At 36.6% G+C, this 18722-nt stretch overlaps 3 protein-coding genes across 11 annotated transcripts; 1 reads left to right on the top strand and 2 right to left on the bottom strand.

The window, feature by feature from the left end:
* Positions 1-6075: 6075 nt before the first annotated feature.
* On the bottom strand, positions 6076-11806 carry tra2a (transformer 2 alpha homolog). 9 transcript variants are annotated; one of them, XM_084422644.1, is made up of 12 exons: positions 11603-11736; positions 10667-10980; positions 10218-10351; positions 9957-10116; positions 9487-9528; positions 9102-9155; positions 8520-8546; positions 8164-8352; positions 7417-7532; positions 7222-7335; positions 6723-6793; positions 6076-6539 (listed from the first exon to the last, which is right to left on the bottom strand). In XM_084422644.1, the coding sequence occupies exons 2-12, from the start codon at positions 10676-10678 to the stop codon at positions 6529-6531; spliced, it is 930 nt and encodes a 309-aa protein (XP_084278770.1). In that variant the 5' UTR covers positions 10679-10980; positions 11603-11736; the 3' UTR covers positions 6076-6528. The 9 variants fall into 9 exon arrangements, with proteins under 9 accessions (XP_084278770.1, XP_084278772.1, XP_084278768.1 ...); XM_084422646.1 differs by having other exon boundaries at positions 6723-6790; XM_084422642.1 differs by lacking the exon at positions 10667-10980 and having other exon boundaries at positions 11603-11806.
* A 114-nt stretch (positions 11807-11920) lies between these two features.
* Positions 11921-15643, bottom strand: ccdc126 (coiled-coil domain containing 126). Its single transcript, XM_084424035.1, has 3 exons — positions 15326-15643; positions 13877-14401; positions 11921-12858 (listed from the first exon to the last, which is right to left on the bottom strand). Exons 2-3 carry the CDS (start codon positions 14109-14111, stop codon positions 12587-12589), a joined length of 507 nt encoding a protein of 168 aa, XP_084280161.1. The 5' UTR covers positions 14112-14401; positions 15326-15643; the 3' UTR covers positions 11921-12586.
* Positions 15644-15681: 38 nt separating this feature from the next.
* fam221a (family with sequence similarity 221 member A) lies at positions 15682-18217 on the top strand. Its single transcript, XM_084423575.1, has 4 exons — positions 15682-16720; positions 16938-17111; positions 17201-17391; positions 17527-18217. Exons 1-4 carry the CDS (start codon positions 16656-16658, stop codon positions 17760-17762), a joined length of 666 nt encoding a protein of 221 aa, XP_084279701.1. The 5' UTR covers positions 15682-16655; the 3' UTR covers positions 17763-18217.
* Positions 18218-18722: the final 505 nt, after the last annotated feature.

Genomic DNA, 18722 nt, shown 5'->3' with positions numbered 1-18722 from the left:
CGTTGCACGCACTCTCGCTCTCAGCGGTAAAAGCCAACAATGTTATCTGCGCTTATGGTGGGCTGCCATATAGGGGACGAGGGGGAGGGTCTGCCATTCATACAGCATCTACTTTATTTTCTATACGTTATATGAAATGCAATTAATAAACATCTATAAAACTGAGACAACGTGCAATCAATCAAGGGACATGGTTTAAACGATGCCTCTTCTCTGCTATTTCATTAAGAAGTCCTACACGCGTAACTATGTATTATTAACACAGCTACATGTGTGGTAGGCTACATTTGTGTTACGCTAATACATCTTCATAACTGTACATACAGTAGGCTATATGACATTTGTGGCCTAATGTAATGTGACCTGACCCGACTGAACAAAGCGAATTAAACACTTCCGGTGCCTAAAGAAAGGGGAGGGCCATGCGCAACATAGAAAAGTCATAATGGCGAGTGGTTAAGGCGGGCCTCCTTCTGGCACAGCGGGGAGGAGATCATAGGCCTGTGTTTGTTCATGCAATATACTTTAGAGTTCTTCCCTGATAATTCGCTACATTTCTTTCACGGTTCCACAGAAAAAGACGAGTTGCAAAAATATCTGGATGTGTGGCCTGCAAATCGCTCGGCCTTCCACGTAAAGCGAAGGCATTTACACAGGGCCCACGCCCATGCGCCTCTTTCTCTCCCCCTCTCTTTCTGTCACACGCACACACACACACACAGGTCGTGTTGGATTCCTTAAAGATTTTTCTGTACACAAAAATAGAGAAAGTCGGTTTTTGGTAAATATTCAAGTTGTAGCCTATAATTAATGCGCCGCAAGTCTAGGATATGACACGTTCGACAGATTTCGGATAGTTAGGGCGTATTCAGTTTGTGCGAGATATGTAGCGCAACCTGAAGTGTCGTTCTAAAATGTCAACAACAATATAAAAAAATATATATATATATAAAAAAATCCTTTACTAGTGGCCCTTTCACAAGGCCAGTATTAAAGGTTATCCTACATAAGACGGCCACGTCAAGAATTTTTTTTCTGTTAATTTTACGTGATCCAGGTAGGCGCTCCCTCGCGATTTAATTCAAGGGAATTTAGATAATTTGTTACCTGGCGTTTAAATTAAATGAGGAATATTCCTAAAAATATTTTCATCTTTAGTTTTACCAAACGTCACACGAAGTACACACATCAGCTAATTAAATATGCTATATTTGATACATTTTAAACAAAACTGTAACCATTACCAAAGATAATCGTGCATATTAAGGTAAAACTATGATTAAAATAATTACATTACACTGTCCAGCACCTTCAGGGTAATCACATATTAGATACTCAGTTTCGAATGAACTACGTGCTTTTTTTCCCAAATGATTTTTATTAATTACTGTTTTTCACGTATCGATCTTTAGCCTATTTCATTTTTAGCCAGGGCCATCTTTCCAAAACAATGTTTTGGAAATGTGGTGGCAATGTTATTTTTCTCGACAATTTACTTTCATCCCAGATTCTGTCTTACCAATATTTATTTAGCTTTTTTAACTCATTGAGACACAAACAGAATTGCAGAATTAGAGTAAGCCATACATCATGGTTTGTTCTATAGCAGCATTATAGCCATGTTTCTAATTTAAAATCCTATACGAAGAGGATTATCTTCATACGAAGAGCACCGACATCTTAATTTGGTTTTCTCATAATTAAATAGAACTAGCTTCTTTTAGTGCCATAGATGTCAACTTTAAATGGCACATAAAAATGTAAGAAGTAACAACAGCTGACTTCTCAATGTGGGCCTAGATGCCAGTAGTATGGCTTGCACAACTGAAATACTACTATAGAATGGCACGCACATGAAGCGCTCCTATTGGTCGAACAGGAGACCAATGAAAACGCAGCTCCTTTCTGCTTTACTACTCTCGCTGTCTGCTGCGCCGACTGTTCATTCATTGGTTTTCATCCACTGCTCTTCGGTACAAATCCAGGCGCGAAAAGTCTACTATGGGGTGGAATTACTTCATCCAGTCTCAAAACTAGAAACCGGAACACATTATGCACTTTACATTTTCTTTTCGTTTCAGATTTAAAAGATAAAGGCATGCAAAGAAAAGAATATGTGGAGGAGGACTTCGTTTTTTCATGAGGTATTTCGAGGCAGTTCGCATGAATGTGTTGCATATAGAAAATTTTCTGATTCTGAAAACTTGGTTGTTGGTATATATATATGGTAGGAGACGTGGCAGAAAGTCTTATTTTATGCGTTGCCTTTAGATCCTTTTGTGTGGGGGATTCGCCTCCCCTCATTCGTTGGTCAGATCGGAAGCTCATTTTCATGCCCCCCTTTTACAACGTCAATTTCTTATAGTAAACTTTTATATAGATTGTGATAATAAATGCTTTATAAAATCACTAAACATTTACATTCGTGCAGTATGTTTGTGAGGTTGCTTTAAAATGCATGTTATTGAAAAGGAATGCGACCCGTTGCTCCACCCGTCAGGGGAGACGTTTTCTATAGGAAAACATTGTTTATATAGTACGCGGATTGAAGGTGGTAAATATTGGTGTAACGATGGAAATCTACGGGCTTTCCTTGAAAGCACCGGGATAATTTGCCGTTTTAAGTCGAATTAGTGACCCAAACGATAACATAAATACGGTTTAAACGTAGCATATATATTATATACAAACAAAAGGCTAACAAGAGCAGGAATTGATGTTAGCTTCGCTTTCGTTGAGGAACAGTGGATTTAATCACTTTGTAAGTTAAAACGTATTTTATGTAACGTTACCGTTTCAGATTTTGTACTGTTTTCAGATTATGTTCCCTGATGAGTGGATGTATGGAACATTCTGTGCAGCTATCGCCATGTTTTTGAATAATTTGCTTTCAGAAACTTCCATGGAAGTTTCGTGTTTAGCAAGTAGTTTTGTTTCGTGTTCTCAAATAAGTAATTTTTTTAATCTTCTTCACTACTCTTGGTTTTGTTTTAAGGACATATTTTATGACAGTTTAGTCGATGTTTATGTTCTTGGCTGTATGAACCACCGTGTATTTATACAGAAAATGGCGGTACTGATTCACATCTTCCAATTGTTTTTTTTCCAAACCTGCTTCCTGTGTTCATGTCAAAGAACTCATAGTTCATATATTTACTTTAACAAGCGTCACAATTACATACAACAACCTTTTTTTTTTTAGGTTAGGCTACTAATGTCATCTTAAACAATGTGTTGGGTATAGTCATTAGTTGTTTAGACTACGTTACGTAGGCTACGTTTCAGTTATTCATTCACTTTTTATCCTGTTTTGATATTTAAAAGACTTCGAAAGCTCAAATAAAATGTTTAATGTTATGTTGCAGAACATTTGTATTATTATTATTATTATTGTGCCTTTACACAATGTAAAGTTGAAAGTTTTACGTATTGCATATTTCCCTTTAATATTGTTATTTTGAGATATTAGTATTAAGAAATAATAATGATGATTGTGATCCATAAATAAATAAAACAACAAGAATAATAATAAATCTTGGGCTACATAAATTATATGGCCTGTATAAAGCTATCCTTGTACAGTCTGAATATTTGATTGTTAAAAAGCACAAGTTTTTGCTTTTTTATATTGATTTGAGAATGAAGAAGGGATTTACTAATTGCCTGTTGGTCTCAAATTCATTTTAAGAAAAAAAAAAAAGAGTTGCATAACCCATGTGACGAGGTGGGCCTGACCTTTGACTGTGGGGCCTCAAAAATCAAAACTCTGCAAGCTTTAACAGGGGTTTGTTTCTTGAATGCTAACGAACAGAGGATTTGAATAATAATAAGAGATTTAATATAAATGTTTTATACATGCTTGGTTAGAGAGGCTGTCTAAATGTAGTGCGTAATGTTTGAAAATCACAACAGACCTAAAAAAAACCCAAATCTATTAATTTGCTCATTGTCTCAAGCAGAACAAAGCTAGATGTTGTCACACTCTTATATAATTAAAAAGTGTACAACAACCTACAAAGGTATTAAACGCTACGAATGCCCTCCATTCCTGGAAATAATTGTTTGTAAAGCACTATATAAAATAATAATTTGCACTAATGCAAACAATGATATTTTGAGTGTTTCATACAATGTGCTTTAATTTCCTCCTCATGCTCATTTCCAGGAACATTTGAATGGACTAATATGGACCATTTTTGGTGTTGGAATGTATTTAGTTGCACTAATGTATGCTAACAAATTGATGATGTGCACTGAAGAATATCCACAAAACAAATGCAAGGACATTTTCCAGAGTAAAGAGTGTTATTTAATGTATCCAACAGTCACCTAATATTTTAATTGCTGAAATGGTCTGGAAATGTAGGAATAACAATGTGTAATATAATAAAAATATTTTAAGGTATTGTACACAAGTTGTGTGGCTTAAATGTTTAGCTTATTCTGCATGCAAGTTGACTTGTGTGAGAGGATGGCATATTTTTATGTGATGCCCATTTTTCATGACATTTGGGTTTGTTGAAGTTCTTCAAGCAAGTATGCAGTCGGTGGTTTTGTTGCATATTTATAAGATCTTAAAGACTGCAGCCTTGAGTCATTGATTATCAAGAATTTTAAAAAGCAGACAAGAATATGACTTAAAGTTATCCTTTTTCTTCTCAAATAAAGCTTTGTAAATGTAAGATTTGTTACGTCTATGCATCACATCACAATAAAAGAATAGTCTCATATGATATTATGAATGTTTACTAAGAAAAAAATGTGATCTTTTTTTTTTCCATAATCACAATACACTGACAGCTGAATACAGCCTGGTTAAACAATGTAACAAAATGATTTGAGTTCATTGACTTATACGAGAGGCAGTTAGCGATGTAACTTTTAAGCCCACCAGTCTGTTTTGTGTCTGTAGACTAATTTGCTAATTTCTATATATTCAAAAATACTTTAAATAAAAATGTAGGAGTGCTGGCCTCATGTCACTTACAGGCCACATCAGGGAGCGGAATCTAAACAATGGTCTTGTCTCAGAATTTCCTTACTCATCCACGCCACTGATCTGAAATGCCTGGATAGGTGAAAACAATATGGCCGACAGTCTAGCGTAGCCAAGTCCTCCATGCTCCTCTAATGGAGAACCTTGTAGGCTTGTTCTCGTAGTTTAATATAGTTGATTTCAAACACATTACATATTCACAACAAAGGTGTCTTATAAAATCTGTGGACCCTCTTGACAATTTATATAGCCTACTATAATACATGTGTAGTATGAACAAATTGAATGCATGTTAACTAATGTCTCTTATATGATGTTTGTATCAATGAAAGTAGCTGAAATAGGATAGATATATTTCTATTTGCCCTCAACATTAAATTTCTACTATAAACAGTGAAGTCAGCATGTATTCGGCCCATGCCTAAGCAACTTCTCTCTATGGTTGGGGAAAAAACAGCTCTATAGTGGAATGTTAAATATTATAGGATTAATTTATATAGAGTGCATTAAAAACTGAACACATACTGATATATTAGAGGTGCGTTTATTAGTATTGATGTACCATGCAGTTTTACACAAAATGCAAAAGCATTTATTTGAATTATTTTAGGATAAATTGTTACACTTTGTATTGTAAAAAAATGTTTTGTAAGATTTGTATTAAATCTCTTCTTGTGATATAATAAAGACAGTGTTTTAAAACAGTTGTGCACATCTCATTGCATTATGACAACACAATCTGGTAATCATACAAATGATCAATGTTCTCCTTTTCAGTTATTAATTTCATGACCTAATTATTGCATTTTAATAAAATCCAAGCATTTGGATATTTTAAGTTTAAAATCATTTGCATTGTGAGTAACCACACTTTAACATTATTTACTAGCTAGAAACACATTTCTTAGCAATAATTCATATATTTCTTCACACATTTTTGATGTCTATGGTTATGGTAATTATTAAGGCAAGCTGACATTAGATTATGTGTAGTACATTGCTTGTATTCGCACTTTGAAGAACATTCACAAGACTAAGTAGCACATCAAAGCATGTCTTGTCATAATAGAAAGAACACATTTTATTTTGAGCTCTTTATTTCTTGAGAAAGAAACAAAGCAACACAAATTAATCCTGAAAATAAAGTTTTTTTTTATGTCACAGATAAACAGGCAATCTCAGCTTGCTTTCTCAAGTACACAATGCTCTGTCACACAAATGTACAGCAACTCACACACTCTTACTACAGCATACATTCCCGCTAAAAGATGCCCAGTATTTAAGAAAATTCATATCACAGCATACGAGCACACTACACAAAAAAAAAAAAAGAAGAAGTCTCGCACATAAAACCCTATGATGACAGTATTTATGATCTCCACAAACCCTAAACTTATATACTAGGGAGTCTACAAATTAAGACATTTATTAAACAAATCTCTCCAGTACAGTGAGTTTACATGTACTTCATGTTTTTATAAATGTATAGCTTGATGCAAACAGGCAAAAAGAGAGAAGTCATCAGGATCTTCTTAGTATCGTCCTGCAAAACATAAAAGTTCTATTAGCATGAGTCTGTAATTAAAATATCCATCACATTGTACACCTTTCTTGAATGATGGGATTTCATGAGTAATACACTCTAGAAGTTGAGGCTTATAAAGCAGTCATGTACTTGGGCACATGTGGAAAATTTAGATTGCTCAAGGCGTTTAAATCCACTCACGTGGGCTGTATGAGCGAGATCTTGAGCGAGACCTGTACCGGCTGTAATAAGGTGACGGAGAGCGCCTCCTGCTGGAAAAGAGAAGAACGGATCAGGATCCACAACAATGCAAATGTTTGACACTGCAGTACACAGTAGTGGCCTTAAGTGATATCACGTTCAGCCTAATAAAGTCAAACTTTATTAAAATATTAAAAATTTTTTTTTGGTCACAGCTGTCATACAAAGAAATCATGCAAAAACAAGAGTGAACCAACTAAATACTAATAACTGATTATAACTGTAGTTAATGTATGCCTTTTTTTCTGTAGCTTGCCTTGTTTTTGCCAAATAATTTTGTCAGACAAATGCCTTAAATTATAGCGTTTTGTAATTTCCTCATATTTAATCGGCTAAAAAATATAAAACATTTTTCTCATATTTTGATGGTTTAATTGAACTTGTAGGGCCATTAAAAACAAATTACTTTTGCCAAATGCTGTATGTATATTCATGTTACCTGTATCTGTAGTCATACTCGTCATATCGGTCATATCTGTCATAGCCACGATCGTTATATGAGTCTCGTCTCCGGCCACCTCCACCGCTGCTGCTGCTGCTCCCACCTCCATTACTAAGAGTCATATTTGAAGTGTCATTAAAAACCATCCTACTAGCCACTTGCTTCTTGTTATTTTGCCTGGAAAATACTCACTGTGTGGGCCGACCCATGTAGATCCCTGGTGTGGGTGTGTGTGGACGTTTAGTGATGGAATAATCCACCCTGATGCGTCTTCCATCCAGCTCCATGCCATTTGCCCGCTCCATTGCCTATGGTGAGGGACAAATGGTCTTTTTAGACAAGATATATTTACAGAGCACTGAACCATATAAATGAAAATGTCTTGTTTTGAAAGATTAAAGGAAGTCTTGCAGACCTATTCACTAATTGATCATTCTGTTTAACTGATTTATTCGCTCACCTTACTATTGCATGCAAGAAGATTTTACTTGACAAGCAATATATAGCAAAATACTTTGAAACACGCCTTTATTGCAATACTGAAATTATCATGACTTTTCCAGTCCTGGAAAACAGAAATGTCCTGATATTTTCAGATTTTGTATGGGAAACTCTTTATAAGTCAATGTGTTCACTTGGCTACAACAGGTAATCCGAAGTTGTCCTTAAGCTACAATTAAGTCAATTGCTAAACCACTTATGCCGGGAACATACTTATTGACTAACTGAAACATTCTAAGACTGAACTGAACACACTTACAGACTGTTTCCAATGACTGGAGTAGATTTTAAACACGACTGTCTCTGACTCGGCACGTTTGGGAATGATCAGTCGTAAGTATCAAATTACATTCATAATCGGCCTTACAGTCGTTAAGTGTGTCCCCGGCTTTAGCCCATGAATATGCGTTGGCAGGTCATTTACAGTTGGGGACGTACCTCTTTAGCATCGTCGATGCGCTCATAGTAAACGAAGGCAAAACCACGAGAGCGCCCCGTTCGCTGGTCGTAGACAACGTTGACACCGGCTAAAGGGCCGTAACGTGAGAAGACCTCTCTCAGGTCTCGCTCTGTTGTGTACAGACTGAGACCAAACACACCCAGACATGTGTTTGGGTCTGGATTGGCCTGTAAGAGGGACAGAGGTGTGAGCACTAGAACACAAGACAGATGATTCAAAACACCAAAAATGTAATAACCACCAAATAATAGAATACAACATTGTGTCTATGACCTTTCATTTCATTTATTTACAAATATTACTGTTCATATAAATATGTAAATATTAAACTTACATTATCGCTTCTTTGATGAGACATTAACTTAAGTAAAAGAAAAAAAAAACATGCTGCAATTCATTTCTTTGTATCAAATTTTAGATCACAAAAAAATATTCACATGCAATGACATTACATAATTACTGGACGTGATGGAAAGCAGCTCAACATTCTTTTTGTATGAAATAACCATTCTAGGTTTCCCAGTGTTTATTGTTACACCACTAAACAGAGATGGATGTACCATTTTTCAGGAAATACTTCATTGCTTTCTCTGGTGGGACGGCAAATCAACATGACTGCTTAATTTCCTGAAATTTCTCCGGGTAACTGTGTGACAGTATTTAATAACCCCTGTTACAGAGATTTTTAATGCAAGAACAAACATTACAGCTTTCCGTCCAACAAAACATTTCTTAAGGCATTATGGTATGAAAATGGTCATTGCATGAGCCATCTGAAGGGCCTTCACAGTCACTGCAGGAGGACAAAGCGATTCTTAAAAGACACCAAAAGGACCTCTTAACCCCTTTAAAAAGCAACATGGAGACCTGTTTGGTCTAGTGGTCATTGTTAAAAGGTTAAGAAAGGTCCACATACCCTGGCGTCACCATGACTGTGTGAGTCTTTTTTGGAGTCATGGCTGTGTGAGCTCTGTTGATGTAATAAGAAGGAATAAAAGGGGTTATTAAAGACAGTCATGCTCATCCCCGTGAGGCTGTGATGGGGGTTTGCATGCATTTTGTACAAAACCAGAGACTCACAAGTTTGAGACTAGTATTTAAAACATCACTTTTTAAAAATACATAACATGGTCTTGTTCTAAATCAAGTTGTGTTACATTTTAAGCTTAGCTGTTAAAAATTGTAAAATCTTTTAATCAAAAACAGGAACACATAGCTCTTAATTGAATTGATTTCAAGGGATAGTTAACCCAAAAATGAACATTCTGTCTTTATTCACTCACCCTGATGTTGTTACAAACCTGTAAGCCAGTCGTTTTCAAACGTTTTGACTCGAAATTCTCCTAATTTCCAACACAATATGCCCCACATAAGCTATTTCCAGTATTTTTCAGCTGCAATTATGATTTATGACAAAGCTGCGTTTTCCCCCCAAAACGTATCTGTTTTTTTTATCAGTGGCTGGGAGTATTGATACATTCAATTAATTAACCATAATTTCAAGAACTATCCTCATCATTGTGATCCTGGCCACCCCAGAAGTTTGCTGAGGCCGCCGGCTCCTTGGTTGAGAACCACTACTGTATGCTGTTATTTATTTTATGACTTGGTATAAACTTTTATGAAAAAAACAACAACAACAACAACAACAACAGCACATGGGTTTACGGTGAATAAATAATGACAATTTCATTTTTGAGTGAACTATATTTAACTGCAGTAAACGTAGCTGTGGCCCATTTGAACTTTGACCCCAAACCATGGAACTCACCCGGCTGCCAGTGTGTCTGCGGCGGTTAGACATGGGCGATGCGCTCTGGCTCCGTCTGCGTCGGTATTCAGGGCTGTAGGAGCGAGAACGAGACTTTTTCCGGTGGGAGTGAGACCGAGAACGGCTGTAGCGGCGATTTGAATGCCGGCGAGAGCGGGACCTGGAAAGGACCAAAAACAGAGAGTGAGAGATAGCAAAATAAACAGACATGAAGCCAATCAAGAAATGGCTTCATGACATTCAGCTAATGTATGGTCTAACCTGGACTTGGAGTGGGATCGGGATCTTGATTCCGAACGTTTGGATGCTCGGGAAGGGCTGGGAGAGCCAGACCTGCTCTCATTCTTGGGTTGGACAGGACTGCCCCGCTCCGATTTGGATGGTGAGCGGGATTCCTAATGTCACAGCAATATGTTACAACATTTACGAGACAAACATTCACAAAGCAAGCTAACTTACGCCACATCACATTCATAATTGCAGAAATCCAAACATACACTTTATTACAGCTGTGGAGGAAAGTGTTAGAATTACTTCAATTATATAATGGATTTAAAAAAATGCTAATAACATTATCGATACATTTACAGGTCCTTGTGATGCTTTTTCTTTAGCCGAATCACCATAGTAAAGCTACAAACATGCAAATGATCATCAAAGAGAGATTAGAAAGACACTTGGAACACAAATTTTGCATTTACTTAACCTACGGACTCATTCATTCTTCTGTTTTCAGTATAGGCTATTCCTTTCTCTCAGGCATTTTATTCTTCGGTCTTCATTTGTTCAGTTTTCATTTTTCCTCTCCTTTTCATTTCTTCACCCCAATCTGAAACCTTTTTTTCTTTTTTCTGCTTTAGACATAATGCGAGCGTGCTTCTATCTGACCGATCTTCCGTTCTTTTTTCCCCTTCCCACTTAACCGTCTGCTCTGTAAACATTTTCTCTGTAAAAGCCTTCTTTTATCTTGAATATTCTTCCACATTCTTGGCCTTAACTCTTCAAATCCTTCACGACCAATAACCTTAATGAAAAAAGAACATTCAGAGCAATTAAGATCATGGGAAATTTAGGGAGAAAAATGAATTGAACTATTCAAATTTTACCACTCCTTTTGAAATACAGATGTTGGTTTGCTTATATAATCATATGATGTAAGAGACAGAAGGTAGGGAAAGATCAGAAACGTTGGAAAGAGAAACCAAAAGTAACTTACACAGGCTACAATTGTGTGAATGTAGTAGTAATTGAATATCATTCATGTATTAACATATTTCAATTCAATGTCTACTTTAACAACTATAACTTACTATTCTAGGTCCAGCAGGCAATACACTACCAAAAGGACATATTGATAAACAAATAACGTTAACTGTTACATGCTGGTGAAAAACAAACAACGTAGTTACATTTATTTGATATTCGACATTGTAAAGGACTCATAAGCTCTAAAGTGACTAAATATTTTGCGCATTATTAACCGATAAGTATGCATCAGCTGATCTATCTGCTCAGTTAAGTTGTAAATAAACAAAAGAAAGCGGCAGCTAAAGTTAGCTGTTGGCTAATCGAGCATTACCGCAAAAAAGAAAGAAAGAATATTTTAAAGTAAACTGCAGAACGGTTGACACAACAATAATGCTTACCCTCCCCTCGAACTGTGGCTCCTCGACATCACTCATTTTTAAAATATGAATGATTGGTAGAATGAAAATGAAGATATTCTTCACCGAAGACTTCCGCTCTCAATGTTGAACTGCAGAAAATGGCTGACCACACCAACTGAAGCGCGAGAGCGAGGGGAACTGGTATGAGAGGAGATCGCTCAACTACCACGTCACATCCTGCTCGACGTTTAGAGACGGATGCATGAATAAACATCAATTACAATTTATAGATATAAATTACAGATTATAAATCGACATATCCACAACAATAATATTGTGGTATTATTTGAAGCACTTTGGAGACATTTCCAATTTTATTTAATCACGTTAATGGTACAAAAATGGTTTCAACTCTTGCATACATTGACACAAATGAAGTCTGGTACATCTTTTATTGCATGGATTGAGTTGTAGAGCCTAGTAGTGTACAGTTCCTTCTGAAAGCTTAATGCTACATTCAGTTTTGAGGTAAATCCCCACCCAAATCAGCCTGCAATAGAGACATCAATCAACTATTCAGAGAATATTCTTTGGATCCACAGTTCAATAGTTAATGCGTAGAAACGCATGTAATCCTAACGATTAAAAGGCGCCACCAGTAGCTAGCTGTGGAGATGATGCTGTACATGGAGTCTTTTGCAGATACATTATGAAACACTCATCTGTATATCAAAAATCAGTTTTCTGTATATATATATATATATATATATATATATATAAATAAAAAAAATCATCCTATCACTCTCTCAGGTCTTATATTTCATATTGCAAATAAGTTATAAAATATATTTCTGATCCATGAATAAAAGACAAAACAATTAAGCTGAAACTCATGTGCACAACTAAAAAAAAATGTCTAAAAGCTGCTTTAGTCTAAAAATATATATATATTTATATATATTTTTTTTATCTCTGTACAGGCTTTGCTGTAGTGACACAGAAGATGTCCATGGCCACAGTTTTCTATTTTAAAGAGTGCGGCTTATGTGGCCTGTCAGGTGATTGTGGCAGGAACTGCAAAGGGTCACTACGCCTGTCTGGCTGGTGGGCAGGCATATTTGGTTTGGTGGGCCTGGAAACAGCAACTTTGGCAGCAAGGAGAGTGCCGGCTCCAGCAGCAGGATGGGAGATGTTGTGCACGGAAGCGTTCACCGCAGCATCCACTTTCCCCTCCAGCTTCACCAAACGGTTGAGAATATCATCCAACAGTACAGCAATTGTCCTCTTCAAGTCAGCTTCAGCAAAAAGAGATAATGAAAGTATTAGTACTGTGTTATTTCTAAAGCTCTTTCAGACACACCCATCCAGAATGCCAAGTACGCTTTCACATAAGCTTCACATGCAAAAGAAAAAAGAAAAAGCATGAATAAGAATAATGTTCATATTTTATAAAAGATAACGTAAAAGGATTACAGAATTACATGTTAACAGTTTACAATAAGGTTTAATTTGTTAACATTAGATTACATAAGTTAACGTGAACTAACACAATACTTCTACAGTATTTTTTTAATCCAAGTAAAAAAAAAGAAAAAAAAAAGTAAAATCAAAAGCTGCATTTGTTAATATTAGTTAATGCACTGTGACCTAATTGTATTTTTATTAACTAACATTAACAAAGATTAATAAATGTTGTAAAAAAAGAAGAAGCTTATTGTTAGGTCACAACACATTAACTAAAGTTGACAAATAAAACCTTATTGTAAAGTATTGTAAAGTGTAAACCATAAAAAAACCAATATGGTTAACTTGAAAATATTAGACAATGCATTAGATATCATGAACTAACAATGAACAAGCATTGTTTTTACAGCTTTTAATAAGGTCATTTTTAATTTAACTTTTAAATATATATATATATATATTTTTTTTTTTTAAACATTTTTAGTATATAGCCTATATAATAACATGAAAAAAAAGACATTAACATTAACCTAGATTAATAAATGCTATAATAAAGTTTATTTATTTTATTTGTTTTAGTTCATGATAGTTATTGCATTAACAAATGAAAAATAATTAAATTTTATTGTAAAGCGTCACTCAAGTAACATTTTGTTTGGTTAAAAGACACAAGAGAACCAACAGCATTTGCCACAGAGCACAGACATCAATTTTGGTCTTTTCATCACAAACATATATTGTATGTCGTATGGACTGTTTTAAGGCACATTTACATTGCTTTTTAACACTATAAAACAGGTTTGGAACGACATGAGGGTGGTTAAAAAATGAATAATAGTAAATACTTACCATATCCTGCCATGGAGGTGCCATGGGGCCCTGAAGGGTTCTGGTTCTCCTCGCTAAGGACTTTGACATAGCGATGGCTGAGCTCAAGGATCTGTTGGCGGAGCTCTGCGCTGCTCTGCCGGCGTGGTTGTGTGACGGTGTAGTGAAACAGCAGCAAACACCAGGCCAGGCCGAAGAGCACCAGGAACATACTAAGTTTATGAGACATGCTCCTACGCAGCAGACAGCCCAGCATGGCAATGCTGCAGGTCTGATGGGACCCCAGTTAAGGGGATGGGGTAGGGATAGGTTTAAAAGAGCCTGTCAAGTTCAGGGCTGGGGACAAGATTGGGTAATAAGGTCACTGATTTCATACATTTGTTTATCCTTTTTTTTGCCTAGGAAATTAACAGGGTGGAAGATTTTGACTGTGTGAGCGTGTGTGAGTGTGTGTGTGTGTGTGGGGGGGGGGGGGGATAGGGGGGGACAAGGGGGGGGGGGGGGGTAAATCCCTATTTATCAATGGGGTTTAGGTGCAATGAATATCTGTAAAACACCACACACAAAAACAAGCAAATATGTGGATTAATCATATGAAATGGTACTTGCCCTTAATAATAATATCAGATTTTATGAACGTGCACTTATTTAGCAGAGCCTCAGATTTCAGTGTGCATGAATAAATTACATTTCCATCCTAAGTGAATGGGAACCTTGTCATCGCTCTCTTTCACTATGGCCACAGTACTATTCTCCACCAATCACAAATCAATCACTCACTGAGACCATGCTTTGAATAAATTAATAACGCAGGAGGGAGAAATAAGACCACGTCTAACTCTCTACACCACAAAATCAGCAAGTCAATACTAGCAAAATAAAAATGTAGTGTTTTTGCACATTGATTATATAAGTCAAGACGACAAATTCAAGCTTGTGACTTTCTTAAACAAAGAGTGATCAAAGTACATGGGGTTTACATAGTGTGCTCCACCCTGTCAAGCTATTGTGTACGTTTACAGAGCGGTCAAAGCATAGTCACATGCAATTTAAGATGGGAATCACAGCATAAAACTGGGTTAAAGCGCTGAGGTCGACATTTCATGCCTTGCTGAACAGATCATGATTAATAGTTAAACAATGCTAGAAAGTTATTTATTAACAGTTTTGCTGTTATTATATTGTCTTTAGGAAAGGTTAGCATTAACAGACAAATAGGATCACTTATATTAGGCAAGCAGCATGCAGATCAAAAACAGTTCAATACTCTGGCTGGACTCTTATCAATCGTCGACACGTGCTCGATGGGTCATTTTCACTCGGTCTGCAGACTGTTAAGCTATCGACTGTATTGCTATTACACACACTCTATTATCGCTTTAAGACAAGGCCGGTTGGGAAAGACATTAGACAGCTGGAACAGCCTGAGGAAACCAATACAGTAACATATATAGCTCATATAGAAATTACCTTAAATACTTTAGTCAAGGTGACAGATTCGCTGACTCCAAATTGTTGACATCTTATTAGCACGTTTGCATGGCTGGCAGCCTTACAAAAATCAGTCATATTCAAACATTATTCAAACTGCAGCATAACTTCAGAATAAGCGTCTCTGTATAAAGTAAGAAGCGAATTATTTTACAGCTAAAACGCCTTAAAATAAATGCCAGATAATCATTCGGAGCAGCTTGATGTGGAGAAACTAGGATCAAACATAGCAAAATGTTGAGTATTTCCCTGCGGTGACAACACGACCTATTGGATACGACGTCATGTTACGCACTAGCGATGTCCGGGTTGTGAATGAATTGTTCTTATGAGTCGAATCGGTCTAAATGAATCTATCAAAATGAGTCGTTTCACAATATCGTCTGAACTATTCTTTTATATTGGACTGAACGGTTGGTACACGAAACGAACAAAAATATTTCGAGCGGTTCTCGAGTCATTTGCAAATGAATGTGCGTGTGTGACTATTCTGACTAATAATGGACAGAAAAGTTAGAGCAGAGCAGACATGTACGAATTAAACGTTCTGGATTTTTTATTTTGTACGACTTGATCGTATAACATGATTTGATCAAAACTGCATGTTATTAAAACTGGATAATATAATATAAAAAACTTTTTTCAGCCAGAAGATGTACATTTCTTGTATTATTTTCTGTTAACGCAAATACTATTTATGTTGTAAATGACCTCATGTTTTTATGAGCATGACATTACAGCAAACACCTTAATTAATAAACTGGGAAAAAAGCAGCATAGACAGTTGTGGCCTATGTGCCTACATACAGTATTTATTGGAATGATTTTTAATAGGCTATAGAAACTATGCCACACGAGGACCACGCGATAACGCAAGTACGCAACTACGTCATAACGTAAAAGAATCACTGAATCGTTTTCTTGAAAAGAATTGTTTGAAGGAACCGATCGCGTTTGAGACTTCTCGTCACGCACTTACGTAAAAGTCATAGGGAGCATGGGAAATGTAGTCAATTTGTACAAATATAGTCGAGATGCAACAAAATGGCTATATTAGGCTATATTGGACATTACTGATAAGATTTTTATATTCGTATATTTTTGTTCTTCTTTCTTTTGGTTTAGACCTGGTTTAGGTCTTTGTAAGACAAACTAATCAGTGTTGTTTCGTCGTTGCCTAGAAACACGTCACAGACGCAAAGACAAGTCTTCGTTCCAAACAAGTTGTCCGTTGTCAGTGTTGCAGCGCGAGACTGTAATTTATATATCAACAGACAAAACAACAAAATAGACTCATAATCACCGTGGAATGGAAAATATACAAATTGACAAAAATGCAACCAATGCAGTGGAGGCCTATTTAGAATACAGAAGGTGGGTTTGTTTGAGGAAATCGATGAGCTGATAACTAAAGTATGTTTAAAAAAAAACAAACAAAAAAAAAAAACCTTAATTTTGATCTTTTCATTTCCTGTTCGTTTGTTTCATGTTCTGGTGATTTGTACATCCCTTTGTAGTTCAATTAATAAACTTGTCAGTTTGAAACGGTGATCTTGTAATTCTCTATCATTAAATGCCATGCTTTACAAAGGATTGTTGGGGAAGATGATAGAGGGACGATGTTTTCAGAGGATGAGTACAAGAAATACAAAGACACAGTGGTGCCAAGAAGATTACGAAACCGCCTTTACGTCAGTTTTGGCATCCCAGGACAGATAGACTGCAAACTGGTTGGACCAGAGACACCTTGCTTCTGTACACACAGGTATGGATCACCAGTCATACACATAACTTACTTGATGTACACACACGCATACAAAAACAGATTATTCTATGTGTCTATTTCATTCTCAGGTATAAACAACACTGCACAGACTTTGAGGAGTTGCCAAAGGAAAGGCCTATACTCCTGCCCTGTAGGGTCAAAGGTTGTCTCTGTGTGTCCTATGAATACGTTCATATCAACGGCTCTAACCAAGTACGCTGCCGATGCAAACACACAACCAGTGAGCACGCTGAAGTTTCAGGGCACCTGTGCAAGAAATGTGAGTTTTTTGCACCATTGCATCCCATATATTATTAAATGAAAGCTAACATAATTTATCATGCAACGCATAAGCATTTAATAAAACATAAAATGAGTCTCTATTTGTCTTAAAGTTACCTGTTCACACATGCAGGCACTCAGTGTACTGGTTATCGAAGTCCGTTCACCTGCGGATGTGGCCAGCCTGGATATGCTCACGTGACGGTGGTTGAAACCAGGGAAGAGCGCATGACACGGGGACGTCCGGTGGGCAGAGCTGTTCCTTATGCGGCTATGGGAGGCCTGACTGGGTTCAGCTCTCTGGCAGAAGGCTACCTGAGACTGGATCCCAGTGGCATAGGCAATGCATATGAACATCACACAAATTAGGATATACGTCACCTGATCAATGATTTGGTGGCATTACAAACATTAGGTTAGCACACACCTTTAGAGTCAACATTACCCTCATTTTATTGTAAGTATATGTGTGGCTATATACATATAAAATTAAAGTATCTGACCAGATCAAGATTTTGGGGATTTTGGGTCAAAATGTATATTAATGTATATTTTAGTTCTGTAACTTTTTGCCTTTTTTAGTTTCACTTAAATGTTCCTGCAGTGTGAAAAAATATTCATGTTTAAATTGGTTAAATTCCTGATATAGTATCTGCTTTTGACCAGCAGAAGTCAGTAGTGACACACATGCCTCTGCTTTGCTTCACCAGCATTGACGTGACCGTGTGAGAGAGATGTGTCTTTGTTTTCAATGAATTGGCTTTAAATTCCTCTTCTCTACTTGGTAATGTTCAGAACAATAATAGCAATTAAAGTACGTAATTAAAAGAGTGTTTATTCTCTATCTATGAGACACAGAGGGCTGCGTGCTCTGTGAATTCTGCAGGCTCTGTACTTTGCATTCAGTCGTTTTCTGTTTAAGGAGCAGAAAGAAAGAAGAAACAATTTCACCCCTAATCATTGGTACAGTTCCACTAGAATGGTTTGCTGTATGTGCTTTGCATGACTTAGTTCTGTCTGTGTGTGTGTGTGTGTGTGTGTGTGTGTGTGTGTGTGTGTGTTTAGAATATGTTTGAATGTGCTAGTCTGTATTTGTATTTGTGAATGTTTTATGACTCATCCTAAGCTTCTCAAGATTCCATTAGATTGGATTCGTTACGACTTCCTCTTTTATACGTTCCTACTCTCTTCCTCTGTTCTGATATGCGTCTCCACTCAATTGCTCTCGAGAACATCTGTATGTCTCATGAAATGTGCAAATGCGAGTGTGTGTGACCTGTGAGACTTGCCTTTGGTGACGTCGGTGATGAAAAACCGGCGATGAGACCA

The sequence above is a fragment of the Rutilus rutilus genome (genome assembly GCF_951802725.1).
Source record: "Rutilus rutilus genome assembly, chromosome: 11".
Taxonomy (NCBI): domain Eukaryota; kingdom Metazoa; phylum Chordata; class Actinopteri; order Cypriniformes; family Leuciscidae; genus Rutilus; species Rutilus rutilus.
Note: the sequence above shows the minus strand (reverse complement) of the source record. Positions and strands in the feature narration are given on the sequence as shown.